This window comes from Pagrus major, chromosome 21 (assembly GCF_040436345.1).
Source record: "Pagrus major chromosome 21, Pma_NU_1.0".
Classification (NCBI taxonomy): domain Eukaryota; kingdom Metazoa; phylum Chordata; class Actinopteri; order Spariformes; family Sparidae; genus Pagrus; species Pagrus major.
In genome coordinates, this window is record NC_133235.1 from 17,812,842 (window position 1) to 17,834,274 (window position 21,433).

Consider the following 21,433-nt stretch of genomic DNA (forward strand, 5'->3'; position numbering starts at 1 on the left):
TTATCAGATACAAAATACAACCAGGTGAAAGTTTAGTAAGTACACCGAGCTAAGACTACTAAAATCCTCCCTCCATAAAGATTCTAATATTCAGTTTTTGTTGTAACCGTTTCTGAGATGAGTTGATTCAACTTCATCATATTTTAACAAACACCTGTCAGTTTAAAGGTGCGCTACATAGTTTTGGTGAAGACATTTTAATCAGAAGAGAAATATTTTCATTGACTGATTCTTTTTTTATGCCTCAACAAACTAAATAAACTCTTTTCTTTCTGAATAAACTGAATAAACAAACTGACCTTAAATAACAACACAGTTTCATACCGTTTTACTTTGTTTATATGTGGCGGACCCTGCCACCTTTCTAGCTTCAAACAGTGTTCTGGGGACCTTATTTTCCTCTGAGAACAGCTTGTTTATTCAGTTATGGAAAAACTAAATATTTCTGAGTTTGTATTATTACCTTGTTAATATTGTAAATATGAAAAGTTGAGTTTGAATTTCTTCTCTAAAACTAAATACATACACATTAAGTTTTTTACTCGCTCAAAAAGGTCTTTTGTGAACCATCAGTGAGCAATCTTTTACATTATACAGAATTTAATTTAACTATATAATTGAGGGCTGTGCTGCATTTTGTCCCCACCAGGCACAAAGAAAAAAAGAAAAGATACATCACAGGAAAATATGACAGTACTTGTGTGCTTTCTATATTTTTATTGCAATGATAAGATACAGATATATTTCCAGACATCCAGTTTTATTAAATTATACTCCAATATTGCATGAGACAGTCTTCAGAATGACACTGATCCAAATGTGGACAACTAGGTGATCAAAAGACACGTTTTTTTGACCAGAGATAAAACATGGATGTTTTACAATTTCACTTTTTATTTCCCCCAGAAATGTGCGATGAGAAGCAGCAGCATAGAGAGTAATACTACAATATACAACAGACCGATACTGTGCAAGAGTCAAGAACAACTGGGAGAATTATCTTTTCTTTTTTTTCTCTTTAGTGAAATAGTATATGGCCAATATTCAGAGTACAGCAACTGGCAACTCAGGACACAGAGATGCACTTTGCCCGTTTGGGGAAGAAAAAAACAAACAAAAAACAGAGATATTGGAAAGGAAACAAGAGCAACAACAAGGTGGTTTGTGAGAGCTACAAAGCTCAGTGGGATTACAGAGAACAAACTACTAAATACAATCTAGATGAGTTCATTTTTAGACAAAAAAAAAGGACAACTGTACAGAAAGCTGTGTGAAATATCAGATTGAGTAAGAACCGTCAGTGTTACAACAAGCCACTGGTTTAGCTCTGGTTAATGACTGACCTTTTTTAAGTGAGAAACAGACTTGGCAGCGCACAACCAACCAGATCACACATCCAATGTTAAAATAAAATACAGAAAAATGCTGATATCTAATAAATTCCCACTGTTTTCTAACCCCAGATGTCACCTTAAATAACAAGTAAAAAAAAGAGCATGACAAACACTGCGAACAAAAAAATTAAACCTCCTAATGCAAAAGAAAGTAAGGGAGGAAAAAGAAGCTGTTTGATAGTTTTAGACTGTAAGTATATATTTGATATATCAATAGAATCCATATATAAATGATACATTTCTATTTTTTTTTTAAATATAATCCTCGCTATGACTAAAAAGAGCGTCTAAGACATTTCTAGCCAGAAGTTAACGTGAAGGAACAGCTTGGACCTCGGCCGCCAGTTACTGGGCTTCAACTGGAAATTAAACTGTCGCCTGGTTCACACATGACGGCTTGTGTGAGACTGATCTGGATGGGAGTCTAGTGCGAACACCTTTTAAATGGTTTCATTGAGACCAAAAATCTTTGCTTAGCTACACACTAACAACCCCGTGCTGTGCTTTTTCTTAAAGGATAAGTTCACCCAAAAATGGAAAGGTAGTGATTATCTGCTCATCCCCATTCTGATGGAAAGTGGGCTGAAGTTTCATAGTTCACAAAACATTTCTGGAGCTTCACAGCAAAACAGTGTTGCCGCATTCTCCTGAACAACTGAAGGAGATGGGGACTTGTTTTAAAGCGTAAAAAACAACCGGAAAAAACATAAAATGGCTCCATACAGCTCGTCCGGCATAATTCAATGCCACTTTTACACCAAAATTAGCGCGCATATGTAGGTTTTTTTAAACCCGCGTAAACCAGCTAAGAATAGGCATTCGACTTTTTCACATATCCAGGAGACGAGATTGCCTTTCTGTTTTTTTCTCCTTGTGTCACACTCGTCGTCACATACACGCCAGAAAGGCAGTGAACCGTAGAAAGCCACAGATCATGTACTTAATCAGGTATACATCCAGAAGATGTTAAACTTGTAAAAAAAAAAAAAGTCATAATAAATAGCATTCTGAATTAGACACATCATTTTTTCCGGTGCTGATAACAGGAGTTTCAAGGAGTGAGACATCTTGCTCCTTTCCACATCTCTGTTTAGGTTACAATGTCACTTTTTTAATATCTTTAACTTCAGTCTCTCTTTCAAACTTGGCGTCGACTGAACGATGTTCAACTGCTGCTTGAACAGAGACGGATTTAAAAGTATCGACAAGCCTTAACTTGAACACGTCATATCATTGCGCCTGACACGGGGCAAAAATAGAGTGTTGTGTTTTCATCGCAGCTGACTGAAGCCAGAGCTGCTAAATGCCAATTATACACATTCACATTGAGGACAAAAGCCAGATGTGTGCGAGTGTCGGAGCTTTTTTTTCTAGTGTGAAAGTCTCTAGAAGACTCGAGATCCAAAGCGGATTTGAAAACAAGTTACTTTCACCTTTTGAAGCCAAAATCTTCACTGTAGTTGCTAAGCATGTTAGCACACATCCCATCTTAAGTGGTAGCAGGAGCTCGACTGTGCGTTAAGGGTCTAAATAAAGTCAAAACAGTTTGGGATCTTGGGACTTCCAGAGACTTGGATTATGTTGGATGAGCTGTATGGAGCAATTTTATTTATTTTTTTAGGTTGTTTAAAAGAACGCTGACACACAGTTTTGCTGTAAAGCTCTAGAAATGTTTTATGGACTACAAAACTTCACCTGACTTTCCATCAACATGGGGGCAAGTGGACAATGACTGAATTTTCATTTTTGGGTGAATTTATCCTTTAATCCTTATTCTGTTCCAAAGATGTGAAAGGTTTGTGGAGTTTGACACCGCAGTTACAAAAATGAACGAATTAACAAAACGTACCCCTCGCTCTCGCTCTCCACATTAAATCAGCATGCAGAACATCGTTATTATCAGATGTGTTTGGCACTAGAGTTCGCTTAACTTTATGTCTGGTTCTGTTTGTAATCAGTGAACATCTTCTAGGTTTAGTTGTACAACAAATGCTGTGATCTTTTTTTAAAAAAGAAAATTAAGTACGCCAGCTGTGTCCCAGTTGCTCACATTTACTCTTAAAGATGAGTCCCACATTAAACATGAACTAGAAGTACTTCAGACTGTAAAAATAAAAAAACTGAGAATGGCAAGTACCTCAAAGAGCCGTTCTACTCTGTTCTCCATCCATCTTCAATATGGTCGTTTTTTTAGGTTCCTGGGCGTAAACTACAGGATTTGGTCCATCTGGCTTCATTCAGGTTTCAAAGCTGGTCACTTTGCTTTAATGGCTGCCTGAGAGAGCTGTCAGACTCCTGACATCTCACCAAAACAACCAAAAACAGGTGAAAGAACCAGGGCTTTCTGTGATTGTACCCACAACATGGAGCTAAAAAAAATAGGGGGGGGGGGGGGGGGGGGGGGGGGGGGGTAAAGAAAGCGGCACGTCTTCTCTTACAGGTTGCTTTAGCATTACAGCTCTTCTCCGTCATCTGTATCTAAGATAAGGATCTGACCTCACGGATATCACATCCAAATGTAACCAAAGATTGGGGACATAAATAAAACATTCTGAGTTGAAAAAGCTACTTCATGACATAAGAAAGAAATGAAAACCCTCCATCAGGGCTGAATTTTAGTTGACGACTTCCTCAGGCAGGTTTTCATTCGAACATAAATAACATTTGGGTGGGTGGAATCAGATCCACCATAAGGCTTCTTCTTTTTTAACGATTTGATTTCCCCGTACATTGTCGTAGCCGTTTGCTTTTCACCGCCGTGTCTATCCCGGTACTGGTCTATCGGTACTGTTTAGTGGAAGATCTCAACGACAAGAGATGGAGACTCTCCTCGGCCTCGGCGGGCTCCGAGAGGCCGGACGAGCAGGTCCTGGGATCACAGGAGAAAGGGAGGGAAGGACAGAGAGAGAGAAGTAGAGAGTGATGGGATTGTAAAGAGTTTATGTTTCAGCAGTCTGGGGTTTAGTCTCACTCCCACCCCCTTCTTTCCTCTCTTCTTGCGTCTCCTCGTCCTCGTCTTCCTCCTCCTCCTCTTCCTCTTCCTCTTCCTCTTCCGTGTGCTGCTCCAGCTCCTCCCTGGTGATCATCTCGAAGTCGTTCCCGTTGCTGTGCTGCGAGCCTTCGTCCTCCCGGCGGTCGCTGTCTGTGTCCGAGTGTCGATCCGTCCCTTCCCCCTCTGCTTCTTTACTCTCCTCTGGCGCCGCCTCTTTGCTCTCCTCCTCTTCTTCCTCATCCTCCTCGTCGCCGTCCTTCTTCTCGCTGTCTGACTTCTCGTCGCTGTCCGACTTCTGAGCCTTGCTGGAGGAGCCGCTGTCCTTGTCGTCCGTCTTGTCCGAGCCCTTCTTGCTGCTGGTTCGTGGTCCTTTGTACTCGTGAGTGTAGAGCGGCCTGAACGAGTCGATGAAGCCGACGTCTGCCGTCAGATTGGGGAGGAACCAGAAGTGGTGCCGCCCGCCCGTCACCAGCCAGATGATGAGGAAGAGGATGCAGCGGGCTGAGGAGAGACGCAACAATCAGTGGGATAAATATAATGTGTAAATATCGACCAATGTATCATTATCAGAATTTTTTAATTCGTAACATTGATATCAGCCCCAAAAGTGGAGTATCGGTTTCAGTGAAAAATGAAAACTTTAATCGAAAAATCATCATTCCCACTAAAAGTGAATCATATCACAATCATAAGACCTGTCAAAATAATTGCAATATTAATTTTCTACCATATCGTGCAGCCCTCATAATACACTTCATGTTGCCACATTGGCTTGACAATTGTCTTTGTACATTAAAATCAAATATGACAGCTCAGCCTGAAATTCTACCTCCACAAGACATTAATGGCTTTGATTCAGAGCATCAGAGACGTATAACTTAACTTTATGTTATCATTCAAGTGAGTGGTGAAGTTGTACTGGACTGCTTTTTATTCTGAAATGCATGAACAACCCAGTACAGCAACATGACTGTGTTTGTGGCAAGACTCCTCTCTCTACCATGCCATAGCAGAGGCCTCTCTCTACTCTGGCATGTTTTAATTATGCTTTGATTAGTAATAAATATTTCTGGTGGGCTTTATTCTATTAAATTGAATGGCAACAGATGCCTTGTGGGAACTTCTAAGTATTTTTACAGGTACCAGTGTGGTCTTTTTAATGAAGTACTTACCAACAGCAAGTAGCAATATACTGGCCACAAAGCAGCCTGCTGCGACACTTAGATAGTAAACTCCTACACGCATTTCTGCCGGCCACAGCGGGAACAGCGTTGCTGCGATCACTGCGATGACTGAAAGACAGAACACACACACGCAGATTGTGTGAGTACAGAAAATTAAAATCAGCTGCAACCAGTTACAGACAACCCTCTATTGACTCACCAAGTATCAGCCCCATGGCGAAGGTCTTGAAATGGACGGGATCGTAAATCCAAACATACACCTAAAGAGAAAAAAAGACACATTTAGGGTTTTTATGTCTGTAAGGGTCGCAAATACTTCTCCCACATTACATTATGGTTGCACGCTCACCTCATTTCCATCAAGAAACAGCTGATCCTCGTGAGGCTCCAGCTTAAACTTCTTCTTCACCTCCTTCTTCTTCTTGGGGGTTCCAGGACTGTCATCCTAACCAAAACAAACAACATTTTAATATAAAACCTGTGCTTACAAATCACATTTTACAGTGTACAGTGTGACCTACATATTGGTTAAAGAGACAGACCATGGACGCTTACTGTGGGGTTTCACAATAAAACAAAAGTTTGAAAATTTGAGAAAAACACTTCTTTGGTTTCTTGCCAGGATGCAGCAGAGAAGATTGATGTCAGTCTGATGTCTGTGTGCTAAATATGAAGCTACAATCGGCTAACTTAGCTGAGCACAAAGACTTTCCATAACTCCTGGAGATCTGTAACTCTGCCCTTTAAACTGGAGCAGCAGAGTCAATAACAGAACTTTTACTGTCAGGTTAGAAGGCCGATCAGATCAGCAGAGTCAAGGCGACTCTCACAGGTCATAAAACAAACACATGAAGCTGAAATCAGTCTGTGACGTGTGCAACACTGATGACCCACTTAAAGGCTGATCCAACAAATATGTTTTCAAGCTTACTTGTAAATTTGTAGGTCAGAATTTTTACAAGACAGATCAAAAAATAAAAGCTCCCACAGTGATAAAACAATCTAGGGTCTTTTGTCATCAGAGAGGACAATAGCGTTGGGTTACGTACGCTCTTCTCTTTCTTGGTTTCAGCAGCCTCCAACTCTTTCTTCTTCTCTTTCTCCTTCTTCCCTTTTTTCTCCTCCTCTTTGCTGCTGTCTCCCTTCGCTTTCTCCTTCTCCTTCTCTTTCTCTTTCTCCTTTTCCTTCTCCTTTTCCTTCTCCTTCTCTTTCTTGGTGTCTTTCTCTGGTTTTTTCTTCATCACTTTGAGAGCCCGGTGGAAGAATTGCTTCTTTAGGAGTCTACAAAGGAAGGAGGAGAACGATTAATCATTACTGTTGAAAAATTAATCTCCATCAGTGTCACTCAGAAGTAGAGCTGCAGATAAAGAATATTTTCATTGTCGATTAATCTGTCAATTTTCTCATCATTTGTTTGGTCAATATAATGTCACAAAATGGTGAAAAATGCTCTCAAGTCCTCAAATGTCTTGTCCACAACCCAAAGATCAGTTTACTGTCATGGAGGAGTAAAGGAAACAGAAAAAAAATAATTATTTATCAATCAGAGGATGGATTTTATTGTCAAATGCTTTTCCAAGATTCATCAGTTACTGAACACACTTGTATTCAAATTTCAGTTTTATGGCCTTCAAGCTGAGCTGTAGATTAATCAAGTCATTTTTAAGCAAATATGCCAAAAACTCATTAGTTTCAACTTCTCAAACGTGTATATGTGATGGTTTTATGAGATGGATTTATTTTCTAGTCATTTTATTTTTTATGTCATATATTTTATTCTTACCTACTCTTATTTGTTATCATCTTTTCTCTACATTTTCTTATAATCTGGGTCCTCTGCCAGTCTGAAATGAAGTTCGAAAGATCTCTCTATACTGTGACATTTCTATTTTAGAAGAAGCAACTTCAATGTGCCCAAATTATGGGAGATTGTGGACAGTTTTCCGTTTATAGACCAAACAATGAATTGACAAAACAAGAAAATAATCAGTACATTAAAATAATCGTTAATTCAGCCCCACACACCAGTTACCACATTGCAGGCTTCCTTGCTTTAGGATTAAAATCCTGCATATGACGAATGTTTATTGATCTACAGTATCAGATGTGCAGGAGTGTGTTACGCAGCTGACCTGTTGCAGTAATCCACCACAGACTCTCTGGTGGTGAACAGTGCCTCCTCTCCCTTCTTAGCCTTGGCCCACTTGGAGTCCAGCAGACAGTCCACTGCCTTGGAGGCTAAATATAGGGCACAAATGTTAAAAAACACAGTAACAAAGTATTACTGCAGTCATTGTCCTGGTAAACAGTGTTCTTACAGCTTTTATGAGATGTGAGGCAGCTGAAAATTTGTTTCACTTTGTCATTTGGTACATTTCAGTTGTAAAAACTGATCGTAGCTGCTGAACAATGTCAACTCATCCCTTTATTTGTCAACAACGGACAGAAATTAACCTTGAATCATGGCTACAGGTTGCATTCGGGTGCTGACATATTACTGTCCACAGCAGAGGCCAGCAATTGTAAGGTCATGTGATGGTAATTGGAGGAATAACTGGCTTCAGCAGTCATACCCTATTCTACCCACAACTACTGAGCAAACAGCATTTCCCAAAACTGACAAATGAATTCCAGCATGCCACAGAACAAGACAAATATAAACACTGAGTGGGAGAATCAGGTCTGCAAACAGGAATGAAGTGGAAAAGTTTGTCAAAGAACATGACAACTTGAGCAACTCTTTGCCCAAAAGCTACTAATTGGCAACAGAGAAGACATTTTCATTGACGGTGACAAGATTAAATGTTCGGTAGACACAGTAAACTGTCTGTGGCTTCAAAAACAAACAGAGGGCAGGGTTCGACAGCAATCTCCTGACTCACACCCACTGTCTCATTCCTGTGTGTTTTGTCTGTTGCCTCACATCCCACAGCTGAGCACTAACCAATAAAGTAGTCGACTCGGTGTCCCATCATGTTCGTGGACTTGGTGGGGCAATTGAATCTGAGGTACTTGGCCACCGCCTTCTCCTCCTTGGTGGGCTCGCTCACCTCCTGCAAAGCACAGACAAACACACAGATAAAAACATGCATACGAAAACAACATCACAGTCAGTCCTCAGGGCTGGTCAAATCATGGGACAGATAATTAACAATTAAACATTAAACATTAAAGCTCTCTTACTCGCTAAATTATGTTATGTTGCAAATTCAAGTTTTACCAACCCATACTAAATGAAACATTTGTATGACAAATGACAAATTAGCAGGAGTGTATGACTAAGCAATCAGCTCAAAGTCTAGTTTTCATGTCCAGAATCAATGTTTTACTATGAATTAATCCGAGCAAACACATCCGATATGAGTCAACACAAATAAGAAAAAAATAGTGCATCTATGTATTACAAGAGTTAACACATTACATTCATCAGTATCATGTGTAGAAGTAAATTCTGCACTGCTTTACACCACAGAAGTGTGTCTTCTATTGAGGTCAGTCCTTTTAATGTCAGAACAGGTGTGGTGGGTAGGAAGTGGGGACTCATTTAAAATAGTTTCAATAGCAAACCAAAAATGGTTTAAATAATGTTGAAAAGCCTCCAAACTGTAAAAAGTGTCTCCATCTCTGAAGAAAGCTACACTTTCTGTCTACTTTGCAAACCCAGTTTCATATACTGTACATGTTCATGTATAGTGAAAACAGAAAGCGGCCACATCTTCTTCCTGCCTTCTCAGAACATCTGCACTTTCTGCCAGCAGCACTAAGTCACATGCCAACACAGAGAGAATGAGTGTATCAGCACAGAGAGCGCTGCTTTATCCAGTCCAGCTGGCTCCGAGCAGCAACATGAGGAAGACGAGGCCATCAAACAAGCCTTTGTTTAAGGAAGCAGGTATCACAGGTAGTCACACAGCTCAGTTACATGAGACCTGCATGGAAAGCCCCCTGTTTCCATCTATAAGATCTACCTGGCAGGAACACGTGAGGATTAGCTACTGTGATCTAACTGTGTGCCTATGAAGCATATGCACAGTATGTGAAGAATGATTGTTCTCCACACCAAGACCAAAGTACCAGTCCTTTAAAATGTATATCCAAGAAACAGTTCTGGCTTGATATGCGATTCATTTCAACCCCTGACTGCAATTAAGTACAATCTATAACGTCCTCTTTCGTTGTGGTCCACACATAAAGGAGATAACAGTGTGCGTTGTTGTGCAACTTACTGTAACATGCAGAGACCTACACCTACAGTAGATGTGTGAATTACTGAGAATAGCCACCTCAAAGTAATGCAAAAAAATCTGATTTCCATGAAAGTTGAAGTTGAACCTGTCTTTTAAAGGTGGTGAACCAACTTTATGGTCATTTTTAAAGCTGTGTAGTTTGTGGTAATGTTTCAACAAAATTGAACCTCATCACCTTCATGAAGGCAGGATTTAATTACTGCAGGCCTGTTGAATTAGCGAGCATTACTTACAGTATTTAGGTGTGCCAAGTATCTGGCAACCAAGTGTAATAGTCTTGGCTGCAAACTCATGTGAAACCTCAAACGCTGTGATATAAGGCACGATCACAGAGGACCTGTGTGTAATGTGAAGTGGTGATGTTTTAACAGACCTGCCTCTTTTGGTTGTGCTGTGCTCATAAATGAGATAACAGTACGTGTCATTATGCAACTGTACTCGAACAGGCAAGAGAACTACAGTCAGTCAGGTACCAGGCTATTAGGTACATCTAGCTCAAACTAATGCAGCCTAATGCAAGAATTAATCCTCCCTACATGAATGTTACAATGTCCAGTTTTTGCTAAAGCTGCTGATTCAACTGTTTGGCCATTTTGGAGGCTGTAATTGCGGCGCTGTTGAATTATAATGTGTCACACTAACCGGTGTAAGGCAGCAGAGGCTAATATTTAGTCTACATTGATAGAAACATTTCTAAAACTGTGTCAACACAAACTGACATTTTTTATTGCTGGGTTGTTTTATTAGCTTGCATAAGTTTCCGATATGCGTATGTACATAACTGGCTACCGAGTAACATTCTTTGTTATAAAACCATCAAATGCTGTCAGGCAGACCACAATCAAAGGAGAATGAAAAAAGAAAGACAATTGTGACCAAAAAAGGAGATAATTATTGCAAGCAGAGCGATGATGCTGTAATAAACAGGCCTCTTTCGTCAGGGTTCACTCAATGGTATATGTTGTGACACAGCTGCACTTACACATACAAAAGAACTATTTTATAATGGTGGCCTGAGGCCCTGCAGTAGGCAAATTCAACATTGTCATTCTACAGTTACAACACATGGAGTGAAAGGTTCAGCTTAGCTTATCCCACTGCTCTGTAGGACACTTTTTCTGTGTCCCAAATCCATTCTACATACTAACAGTATACAGTATGTTCTGTATTTGTTTTATAATTAGTATGTGCTTACAGGGAATTATACATCGCCACTGCCAACTACACAAAAATGGCACAAAGTTTAGTAGTTTTATCCAGCTGTGAGCTTCCCTGCCATTTCCTACATTTCAAATATCTGTATTATTTCTACATATACTATTTTTTGAGTATTCTATAATTTTTCCCCTTTCCAGTTTCATCACACAACAAACTTAGGAAAATAAAGATCTTAGCCTCAAAGTCGAGAATAACCAGTGAGGGAATGTAACAAACAGCAATTTACTGAAGTGCTGTACTTGTGTACAATTTTGAAGTACTTTGCTTTGGTATTTCCATCTTCTGCTACATTATACTTTCACTCCACTTCATTTATTTGATTACTTTAGCACGCAAATTCAGATTATTCAGTGCTGATTGGCTATTAGTCATAACACCAGATAGTGTTGTGGACACTGTGACCACTAACAGACAGATGATGCTGAATCAGAGCCAAAGTACTACATTTTAATCTTTTTATTTTATTTTATCGTCAATGAGACACAAAAACCACAGATACCGATAATCATAAAGCTGCTGAATATTGGACAGACTGATAGTCGGTCTACCCCTAGAGGACACAGCTCCTGTCTGAATGAAAACAATCACACTGAATCAAACTGATTCCAGTTAGAGTTTTTCTATTCTGGACTTTGTGCCTATGCACCACTGAACATCTGGAATGGGAGCCTTCTCTAGACTTCTTCCTCTGTTCTTTCCAGGTGATTTAGAAGTAATCACATTACACTACCAGTGTCTGTCTACGTTCATACAAACAGATCAGAATAGTGTACCGTTTTAGGGAGAAGCCTGGGATTGAAAGCTCAGACGACCAGACTGATTATTCTGTCTTGTGGTGATGTTTAAGTTGTCTGAACCTGTAGCCACTCTACAAACTGTTGCTTTAGTAAAATCCCTGATCCAGTCTTTACAGCGGTCCCGGAGTCACACTACCTTGCTGCTCCATACACAGTAAGCAACATGATGATGCCCTGTGTTGACTCATTAATTAAAATTCCCGCAGGTTGCCCCACGTTATGTAAACACGCCTGGTTAGAGCTGACGCAGCTTAGCCAGCAAACGTTTAAAGCCAGCTCAATCACAATTAAAAACGCCCGACTGGAGAGACAGCTCACTGGCCGACAGTTACAACACAGATTTGATGTGTAGACCAGTGTGTGAATGTTACAAGCGGGCTGTGTAACCGGCTCGGAAACGTCTTATCAAAATACAAACACTAACATTTGTTTTCGCTAGCCCGCTAATGCTAGCTACCGTTAGCCATCATATGGCTTCATATGTCGCTTGTTAACGGCTCCTCACGAGGATGCTGCCACGAACAAACGTCCTGCAACAGGTCGTGAATCAGAGACCGACGTTTATTCGTTGTGCTCCGACTCGCACAGGCAGTCATTTTTGTGAATTAAGTGATGTTACCTGGATCCGTTTCTTGTGCCTCCTGCGCTCCGCCATGATCCTCCAACTCAGCTCCTCCGGCGTGCACGCGCATAGGGCCCGTAGTATCGCGAGACTAACAGAGTAACGGTAGGACACAACGGGAATTTCATTCATAAGTGATAAAAACTAACCCAACAAACTCGACTCAGGGTTTCATTTATCAGAATAATCACTCTTTATTCATATACTGTGCATCACAACACTGCTCAATCTAATCTTGTAGTAAGTAGGATTGTACTTTACTTGAGTATTTATATATTCTATTAGGCCAACTTGACATATTAATATTCAGTGTTGTAAAAAGTACCCAAAATTCATATTTGAGTAAAAGTAAAGGTATTTTGTTAATGTATTACTTTGGTAAAAGTAAAAGGCATCCATATGAATAGTACTTGAGTAAAAGTGAGTAATTTTCTGGTAATAAATATAGGCTACTTAAGCCACAGAACTATTTATGCTGTTTCTATGAACTGTATACTATACTTACTGTATACTATGGGTCGACAAATTATCAGATCTGATATTCAGCATTTTTCTGATTATCAGAAACAGTGTTTTTGTGTTTTTTTTTGTTTTTATCTGGTTGCTGATAAATAATTTAATTTTAAAAAAGCACTACTTTGGCTCTGATGCATCATGTACTCGGCAAAGTAACTAGAAACTAAAGTAATCAATTAAATGTACTGGAGTAAAATGTACAATATCTGCCTCAATAATGTAGTGGAGTGGAAGTAAAGTAGCAGAAAATGGAAATACTCACGTTAAGTTCAAATACGTCAAAATTGTACTTGAGTACATGTACTTACATGTTACATTCCATCACTGCTAATATTCAACTAAATTTCAGAGGTAAATATTGTACATTTTACTCCATTAAATTTAATGATACATCATATGTAAAGTCAACAAATAATTTCTTATGTATTATTATGTATAAGTGATGTGATGTACACATGAATGCATCAATAATTATAATTCAGTAATATATATAACAATACTTTGTACTTTTATTCAAGAACATTTTTTTAATCTATGCCTTTTACTTGTAATTCCTTCATTGTGGTATTTTAATTTAGGTCTCTTTCTTTCTTTAATTCACGAAACAAGTTAAAAAAAAACTAGACCCGACCAATATATCTGTTATCTGCCAATATTGGCCAATGACAGATATAACAGTATTGCCATTTATGTTGTCTGATATACAACTTGAGATTATAAAATGAAAAAGATGCTTTGTTTCTGTTTACAATTTCTCTTGTTAGGACCCCATTGAAAACAGAATAATGCATTTAAAGAGGCTTATATTTCAAACAGTACATTTATTCAGCAAATTGATTTTTTCACTCTAAACACCTTAAAAGGGAGCTACAGATGCAGGTCATATGTTTTGCCAGTTTTTAGTGCTTTTTTTTTTTCAAAATATGTCATTGTTGATCTTCAGTTATTTATTTATTACTGTTACATGAAGACAGCACTGCAAGTTCCTATGTAGAAAAACACTTTATTTACAGTCCAACAAATGCAAAAAAAATATCAAACATCCAAATCCAAAACACACAGATATTTCATTATTCCATTACAAAACCATTCCCAAATAATTTCTATGGTTTGTATGCCGACCCACTGTAGAAATTACACTTAGCAGCTTAAAAAAATAAGTAAGTTTAAAGCTACAATCAGACGTTTAGAGACTAAGGCCTGTAATAAAATAGAAAGAAAAGAAACATTTAAATTGACCTTCTTATTGTCTCATAACTCAAAATCACATCAGTCACCCTGCAGTTTTTAAAAATATACAGTTTGTAAATATATATGTAAAATACAAACATTTAGCCGACACCTGGGCCTAGTGTGAACCTGTGCTTTAAATTCCCAGGTAGCAAAAAGTAAAAAAGCATCTTCAATCCAGTAAATGTAAACAAATCCACCAGTGTGGTAGCCGGAGTTCAGGTAGTGTAACGCTGTACTGTAGGTGCAGACTGAGCCTGGCTGCATCTGTCCACATGATCAGAGACGATCAAGCTGTCTCACTGCTGGCAGACGGAGGGGAGTTGTTTTCCGTCTCGTGGAGGTGCTCTGTGGATTTGAGGACATCAGGGTCTCGTGGACTCACCATCATCTCCTCGCTGTTGCAGTTAACAGGGGAGCCGATCTCTGGTGAGCGGTCGCCGGGCTTCTCTGGAGTGGCCTGCAGGGTGGTGGCGGTGGTGGCGAGTGGCAGGTTCATCATGTACAACATGTTGCCCAAGCGCCTGGACACCTGCGGAGGAATAAAGAGAGTTGAGCTTTATTAGACTAAAGAGTGCTGATTTAACTGCATCTGGAATAATGAACACAATGCAATGTTTGTTTGTTTTTGAGTGTGTGCAGTTTTTCTTTACCTAAATCAAAGGATCTAAGGGCAGATGATTTGTAGTTTCTGAACCCTAGAAATAAAACTGACTTGATATGACCTAAAATATAATAGATCATAGACTAGTCTGATCAAAGATGAACAAAGCCCATGAGAAGCTTTACAAAAGTTGCATTTATCAAAGAGGTATTGCGTAGTGTTGCACAGGAATCCATGAGATTTAAAAGTAAAGTAAAACTAGCACACATCCCATCTTCACAGAGTCAAGCTCGACATTTCTTTCTTTTACGACTCAATTGTGGATTTTCAGGGCTCAGTTAGATTTCCTACCTGTGAGCGGATCTTCAGAGCTGGTCCCAGCTTGAGCCCCAGTGTGTCCAGTAGATGTTCCTCTGACAGGAGGGGCAGCGTCTCCCCATCAATCATGTGGTCCTTGAATGTCTACAGAGGGAAATCACGCAAGTTTAGTCACAACAGAGACACAACAGAAGGAAAATGAACAAAGACAAGACAAAGAAGAGAGCAGGAACCAACCTGAGCGTATTCTGAACATGTGGGTATACTGTTGATAAAGTTGTAAACATCATTTACTGTCCACTTCCTTATGTCTTCAGACACCTCGTCACCATTTAGAAAGAGATTGGGTGGACCTGGAAACATAGTGACATACACCATTTGTCAGTGCTTTGACATACACATGGAATTATTTTGCTTAAAAAAACAAACAAACAAAACAAAATTAAAATAACTGTATTCACATGGCAGCCATTTTCTTCTGACAGTGGGAAGCTTAAATGCTAGCACAATGTTATGCTGCTATGTTCCAGTTTTCAAGTCATATAAACATAGTGAACCTGACAAACTATCATTTCACTGCTTCTTGATTGATCAGCAACCGAAAAAAATATGAATAGTGAAAATCTGAAGGGACGTTGGACCTTATTTTAAGGTAAAACAACATATTTGAGAACCCATTATCTAACTTTAGCATTCAACCACTCCCTGGCTTACATAACCTTTCATTAGGAGGGGGTGGTTGAATGCTAATGTTAGCTTTTGTCTAACAGAAGCTAATGAGTTATCAAATGGGTTGTTTTACCTTGAAATATGGCTGATGTCTTTTTGGATGCTGAACAATCAGGAAGAGGTGAAATAGTAATGATTTGTCAGATTTTTGTCGACTTATGAAATGGAAATCAAAGTCTCCCATGCTGAGATTTTTTTTTTAAGTGAACCAACTACCGAAGCTAATGTTAGCATGCTAATACGCCTATTAATTGTTGTTAGCTAATGGACATAGCTAATGTTAGTATGCTAATACACCCAATAACTGTCAGGTGGACTGTTGAGTAGCTAACTAAACCAACTGACAAAGCTAATGTTAGCATGCTAATAAACCTATTAATTCTTTACAGCTAACTAAACCAAAGAGAAATGTAACCTTCCCACACTGAGGGTGATGTCAAAGTAAAATGGCCGCCATGTAAATATGGTCAATTGTAATCGATCTTTTGTTTTCTAAACCCACCAGGTGGAAGGAAACCATTTCCAGGGACGGGGAACATGTAAGGCATGCCTGTGAGCGCTCCACCTGTAGAGGGATATATGAATTTCTCCTGGAAAGCCGAACATTGGCTCGATATGTCTTTATCATTTGCGCCGCTGTTGGCCCCGTCTGAGCAGCCATCTTGACTGTTCACGCAGGTTTTACGCAGGCCCGGCTCCCCCTCTTTGTAGTTCTTCCTGCTTCCTGTGGCGAGCTCAGAGTCTATTTTTGCTTGATGGTGCGTCTTGCCGGTGGCACACTCCTCCCCCAGGTCCCCCTTCGCCTCCACCTCCTTCTCCTCCCCTGACGTAGCTCCTGGGCTCTGCTCTACACTTTTATCCTCAGCCTGGCCCTTTAGGTTGGCCACGTGGCTCTCGGCACTCTTGTGAGCCGTAGGCCTCCTCCCGGCCCTGCGTCCCCTCTCTCTGTGCAGCGTGCTGATCGGTGGGTAAGGGCTGGCTGACATGAGGATGCTGTTGGAGTGGAGCTCATCCAGGGTGGGACGGTGGACGAAGACGTCGTGGCCGTCTGGCATGCGCTGACGACCTCTGAACGCCATGTGGTTGGAAGGGTACGACATGGGGTTATCCATTCCCATGAGTCCCTTATGGTGGGCGTTCTCCAGCTCCTTCTGATGCAGGATGGCATTCATCTCCATTCTGAACAGGACAGACGAATATTAGAGAGAAATATTAGACATACTTATGCAACAGTGCCTTTGTTGAAGCAGAAGGGACTGAATAAAGCCTGATAATGCATGAATTGTCTCTGTTTTTCGTCAAAGTGTGTTGCAGATGGCTGCGTAGGTGGAGCGTCTGCACACTACCTGGCTATATTTTGCTTGTGAATGAGCTCCTGTCGCCGGGCAACTGTTTCGATGGGCTCTGAGGGCAAGAAACCATAGCCGGCTGAGAGACAAAAAAAAAAGAGACACGGGCTGTTAATGCTCATTCACATTCCTTCAGACAGGCTGGGAACTCTTTCAGGCATGAGTGTGCATGCTCACCTGCTCCAGGGAAAGCTCTCCCAGGCAGGACATTGGCATGCGGAGGTAGAGGTGGACCAAGGTGAGGTCCCATGTGCATCTGTCTGGCATCGGATGGTACCATCTCGGAGGGGGGAACCAGATCCCTGATGACAGAGTGCATGAAAAATCAGTCATCTAAACATGATATGAAGAGGCTGCTTTAATAACTGCTGTTTTGTCAGTGATTATTTCATTATGTCCTCATCAGAAAGCAGCACAGTCGCCTGAATATAAGTCCTTTTAAAAGCAGTTTTATAAGTTAGTCAGAATCATGTGGCGACCTCTAGTGGCTGCAGTAATTATTCCGGCAGGAAAGGAGGAAGTCGGGTAAAGTAGTATAAAGAACCACACGTTTGTAGAGGGAGGAAGCGGAATTGAAGTTATTATAACTTACTAAAAAAGTAAAGTTACATCATGAACATTCAGCTGAAGTTACATAACATGTTTTCCTAAACCTAACCAAACTGAACGTCCAACGAAGGTTGTTGCATATTTTGGTCTCAATAAAAACTTTACATCGTGCAGAAAAGTGCATCAGATTTGGCCCTCGAGCACGTCTTCTTCACCTGACGATTCACAGGGGTTCTCTTTACCAGAGAGCTACTGTTTCAGATTTAAGAGTGAATTCAGGTACAGACCTTTCCATGAAGCGAGGTTCGAACTGAGCCGGGACCCCCTGCAACCTCTGCTGCCCCTGGGCGAGGATCTGCGGAGCCATGGCCATCTGGTTCCTCATTATCATCTCTTGCCTCTGCCTCAGCTCTGCAGGAGAAGACAAGAGCCCAACAGGTCACAGAGGAGCCGAAGCTAACAATACCTGAGACGTGCACTGACTGTGAAAGCTGAGAGACTGAAGCAGGAAGAATCGATACGAGGAACACAAGGTCAGGAAGTTGGTTTGACTTGCTTGGAGCTCAAATTCAGACAATTTAAAAGATTCTTATTTTAAGGATTTACATTTTTCAATTAGTCTCGGACTCCTGATTTATTTTTCTGTCCTTATGCTGCATCGTCTCCTCTGTGTTTTCATTTCTTACCGCCAGCTGACATGCCGTTGACCAGACGGTACCAGTGCTTCTCATCCAAAGCCCCCTGCTCTCCCAGCGCTGTCATCTTCCTCAGCTGCTCCCGTGGGGTCATGTCACGCACGACCTTTGACCTCAACCTGAATCCTGCAGAAGTTGAAAAAGAGAGTAAAATCAAAACGATGCTGCTATAATACTGAATGACATTTTGTTGCTATGAAGTATAAACTTGATGATGGTGGATGTGGATGTTTTCTAATGTCTGATTTCCACCACTAGAGGGCAGCAAATCTCTACACATTACAGAGCTGTTGATAGTTACTGAACTTTGTGCTTCCATGTCATTTTCCCAAAAGAAGAGTATGAAAATGTACCAAAAATACCAACATATATACCAATATATAATTCTACCAATCAAAAATTAAGTTTGATAGCAGAGAGGATTGTTTTTTTTTGTTTATTTAAAACCAGAGCTGTGACAATGAAATATCTTTACTGAGATCAGAACATATTGAACAGACATAAGCTCTTAATATGGGATCTATGCACACACACGCACAGACACTTCATTCATTCTCTGACCTTTGATCCTAACTCTTACCTCCACCTTAGTATTAAGCATCTTAAACCAACCTTAACCCTTTACCCTCACCGTAACCTAAACCTAATCCTTAACTTAATTTAACACCTAAATCCAAATCCTAACCCATTAAAACATGAAGAACAGCAGAAATTGTCCTGTATTTGGAGGATTTTTCCTCATCTCTCTGTCCTTGCAGGCATATTTGGTCCTCGTATGTATAGTAACGAATGTAGAGAGACACACACACATACACACACCAAATGGCCACATTGTTCTTGGCTGAGGCAACAGCTTGTGTACACAATCGCAATCGACTTAGACACCTCGCAATTAGCCTTCTACACGCCAGAAATCCCATTACAAAATATGATACTGTAAACGACGGCGCAATAATCCAGTTCTGCTAATCCAGGACCAATATGCTTCTGATTACATGAATCTGAAGCTTCACTACTCAAGTTTTCACCATCCACCTCTTCATATTGCAGTTCCAGTGCTCGCATGAGTCTTTTATATAGATCATAATTGTATTTTATGGATGTTTTTGTCGGTTTTCTTGAACATGTGCGAACTGTGCACATGTACTCGTCCACATTTCTTCTTCCGTCCCCTCCCCCAGACAAATTCTGCCATAAGATTTGCCCCGAGGCCTTGTGCATTATCCACAGTCACTCAAGTTCCCTCTGAAGCCCATCTAATCTGAGGGCTGTAATCCGCCTATTAGCCCTGCAACAGTCTGCTAGCTGCATCTGCTGACCTGCCTGCAGACCGCCCTGCTGGCCCGTCCAACCCCCATCCCCACCTTCCCAGGCCCCTGCTCCCCCCCAGGATCCTATTAGCTAAGTCCTGGCTATACAGCACTTTAAAGGGATGTGTTGGAGGTAATCCGCACGTTTAGAGTTTTACCCTCAGCAAACCTTGCCTGTAAGCATCCCGGACAATACACCCTAAGTGCTAAGCCTATTAGCCTCCATTAGCTCCCAGGATGTCCTAAAAACACCTTGGGGATAAATCTGGGGACGCAATCGGTTTATGTGGAGCTATGTGGCGCGAACACATGCACCCTGCCTCCACCTACTTCTCTGCCAATGTCACAGCAGCTAGCATCAGCAACTGAGAAGAAATGTATTTCAACATTTATGTCACTGTAAGTCCCAAGTGGGCACTAAGCACTAAGCCTCTGGGCCTTGTGTGATATATGGTCGCCTTCACATTCTCTCATGTAGGAATTAATGATTCACACTTTCATGTGTTCGTTTTTCAGGATGATTAGTGCAGTTTGATTGGATGAGCAGTTTACACACTTGGTGATTAAATCTTGGCAAAATGTAAACAAAGCAATATGTTTGATCCCTGAAAACATCACAATCTGTGACAGGCTGTTAGCACCAGATTGTGCCTCTCATGTATCAGCATTACATTCAATCACACAGCATCTTGTTTCCTCAGATATGAAAATGCTTTGATCTTTAAAAAACACATTGGAAGATATTTCCTGAATCCTCAAAGACTCCTCAAACTACATGGATGAAAATATATTCAGCCTGTTGTATGATAACAAGGATTTTTAAACAGTTTCTAAAGTTCTGACTGTGTTTGAAGCCAAATACTGACACTGACATGTTGGAAGCAAACATTAACATATACTAATGAGTTTATTTAATGTGTTGCCAATACAACAAACATTGTTTGGAGCTTGGCTGGGTGAGCTCAGGGTGCAACAGGACAGACAAGACAAGACAACATACCAATAATAAAACCATCATATATACATACATTGAAATAAACAAAGCACAATAATATAAGAGATACGCTGAAAACAATTCACTTTAATGTGCAAGAAGTTTGCTGATAGTGTTAGAAAGACATCATTTCCAGCTTCCATCTTTGTTTGTAACTTGAGAAGCTGCTCAAAAATCTGTTTTATCATTCAGCGGACAGAATATTTTAAAAGAGTTGGTGACACTTTATAATAGCCATCATTAATACAAGGTACATTTATAGGTAATCAAACTTTAGACAACTTCCCCCCCTAGCGTTTCCAGTTGGTATTATTGTTGACGCTGCTGTTGCGACGACAACTGGATCGTTTCAGTTTTCCTCAGAGTCGCAAACAACAACATCACAGGACAAAATACGAGTTTATTCAGTCATGTAGTCTATAATAGAAATGGATCGTCAGTTAACCCTCCTCGTCCCGGGTGACCACGTGCCCGGTGGCTGACAAATTAAGTAGTGATATCGAGTTTTATAGGGAACCAGTGTGAATGCAGATGGTTTCATTACATTGTGCGATCAACATTTACTTCATAATGAAAGAAAACAAGAAAACTTGTTTATTGCCAGTTTAATAGTTATTTCACTGTTAACAAACAATGAAATGCTTTATAAAACATTTATTAAGAAGGTGTAAAAGTTTATTAACAT

The 21,433-nt window shown here is 40.3% G+C and overlaps 2 protein-coding genes across 2 annotated transcripts; both read right to left on the minus strand.

Annotated features, from left to right (window-relative positions):
* Positions 1–697: 697 nt before the first annotated feature.
* On the minus strand, positions 698–12,502 carry sec62 (SEC62 homolog, preprotein translocation factor). Its single transcript, XM_073490765.1, has 8 exons — positions 12,452–12,502; positions 8,515–8,623; positions 7,703–7,808; positions 6,620–6,851; positions 5,920–6,015; positions 5,770–5,830; positions 5,559–5,678; positions 698–4,887 (listed from the first exon to the last, which is right to left on the minus strand). The coding sequence occupies exons 1-8, from the start codon at positions 12,485–12,487 to the stop codon at positions 4,334–4,336; spliced, it is 1,314 nt and encodes a 437-aa protein (XP_073346866.1). The 5' UTR covers positions 12,488–12,502; the 3' UTR covers positions 698–4,333.
* A 1,987-nt stretch (positions 12,503–14,489) lies between these two features.
* Positions 14,490–18,538, minus strand: samd7 (sterile alpha motif domain containing 7). Its single transcript, XM_073492192.1, has 8 exons — positions 18,436–18,538; positions 18,037–18,160; positions 17,378–17,502; positions 17,198–17,279; positions 16,354–17,030; positions 15,360–15,475; positions 15,156–15,266; positions 14,490–14,732 (listed from the first exon to the last, which is right to left on the minus strand). Exons 1-8 carry the CDS (start codon positions 18,536–18,538, stop codon positions 14,490–14,492), a joined length of 1,581 nt encoding a protein of 526 aa, XP_073348293.1.
* Between the last annotated feature and the right edge of the window lie 2,895 nt (positions 18,539–21,433).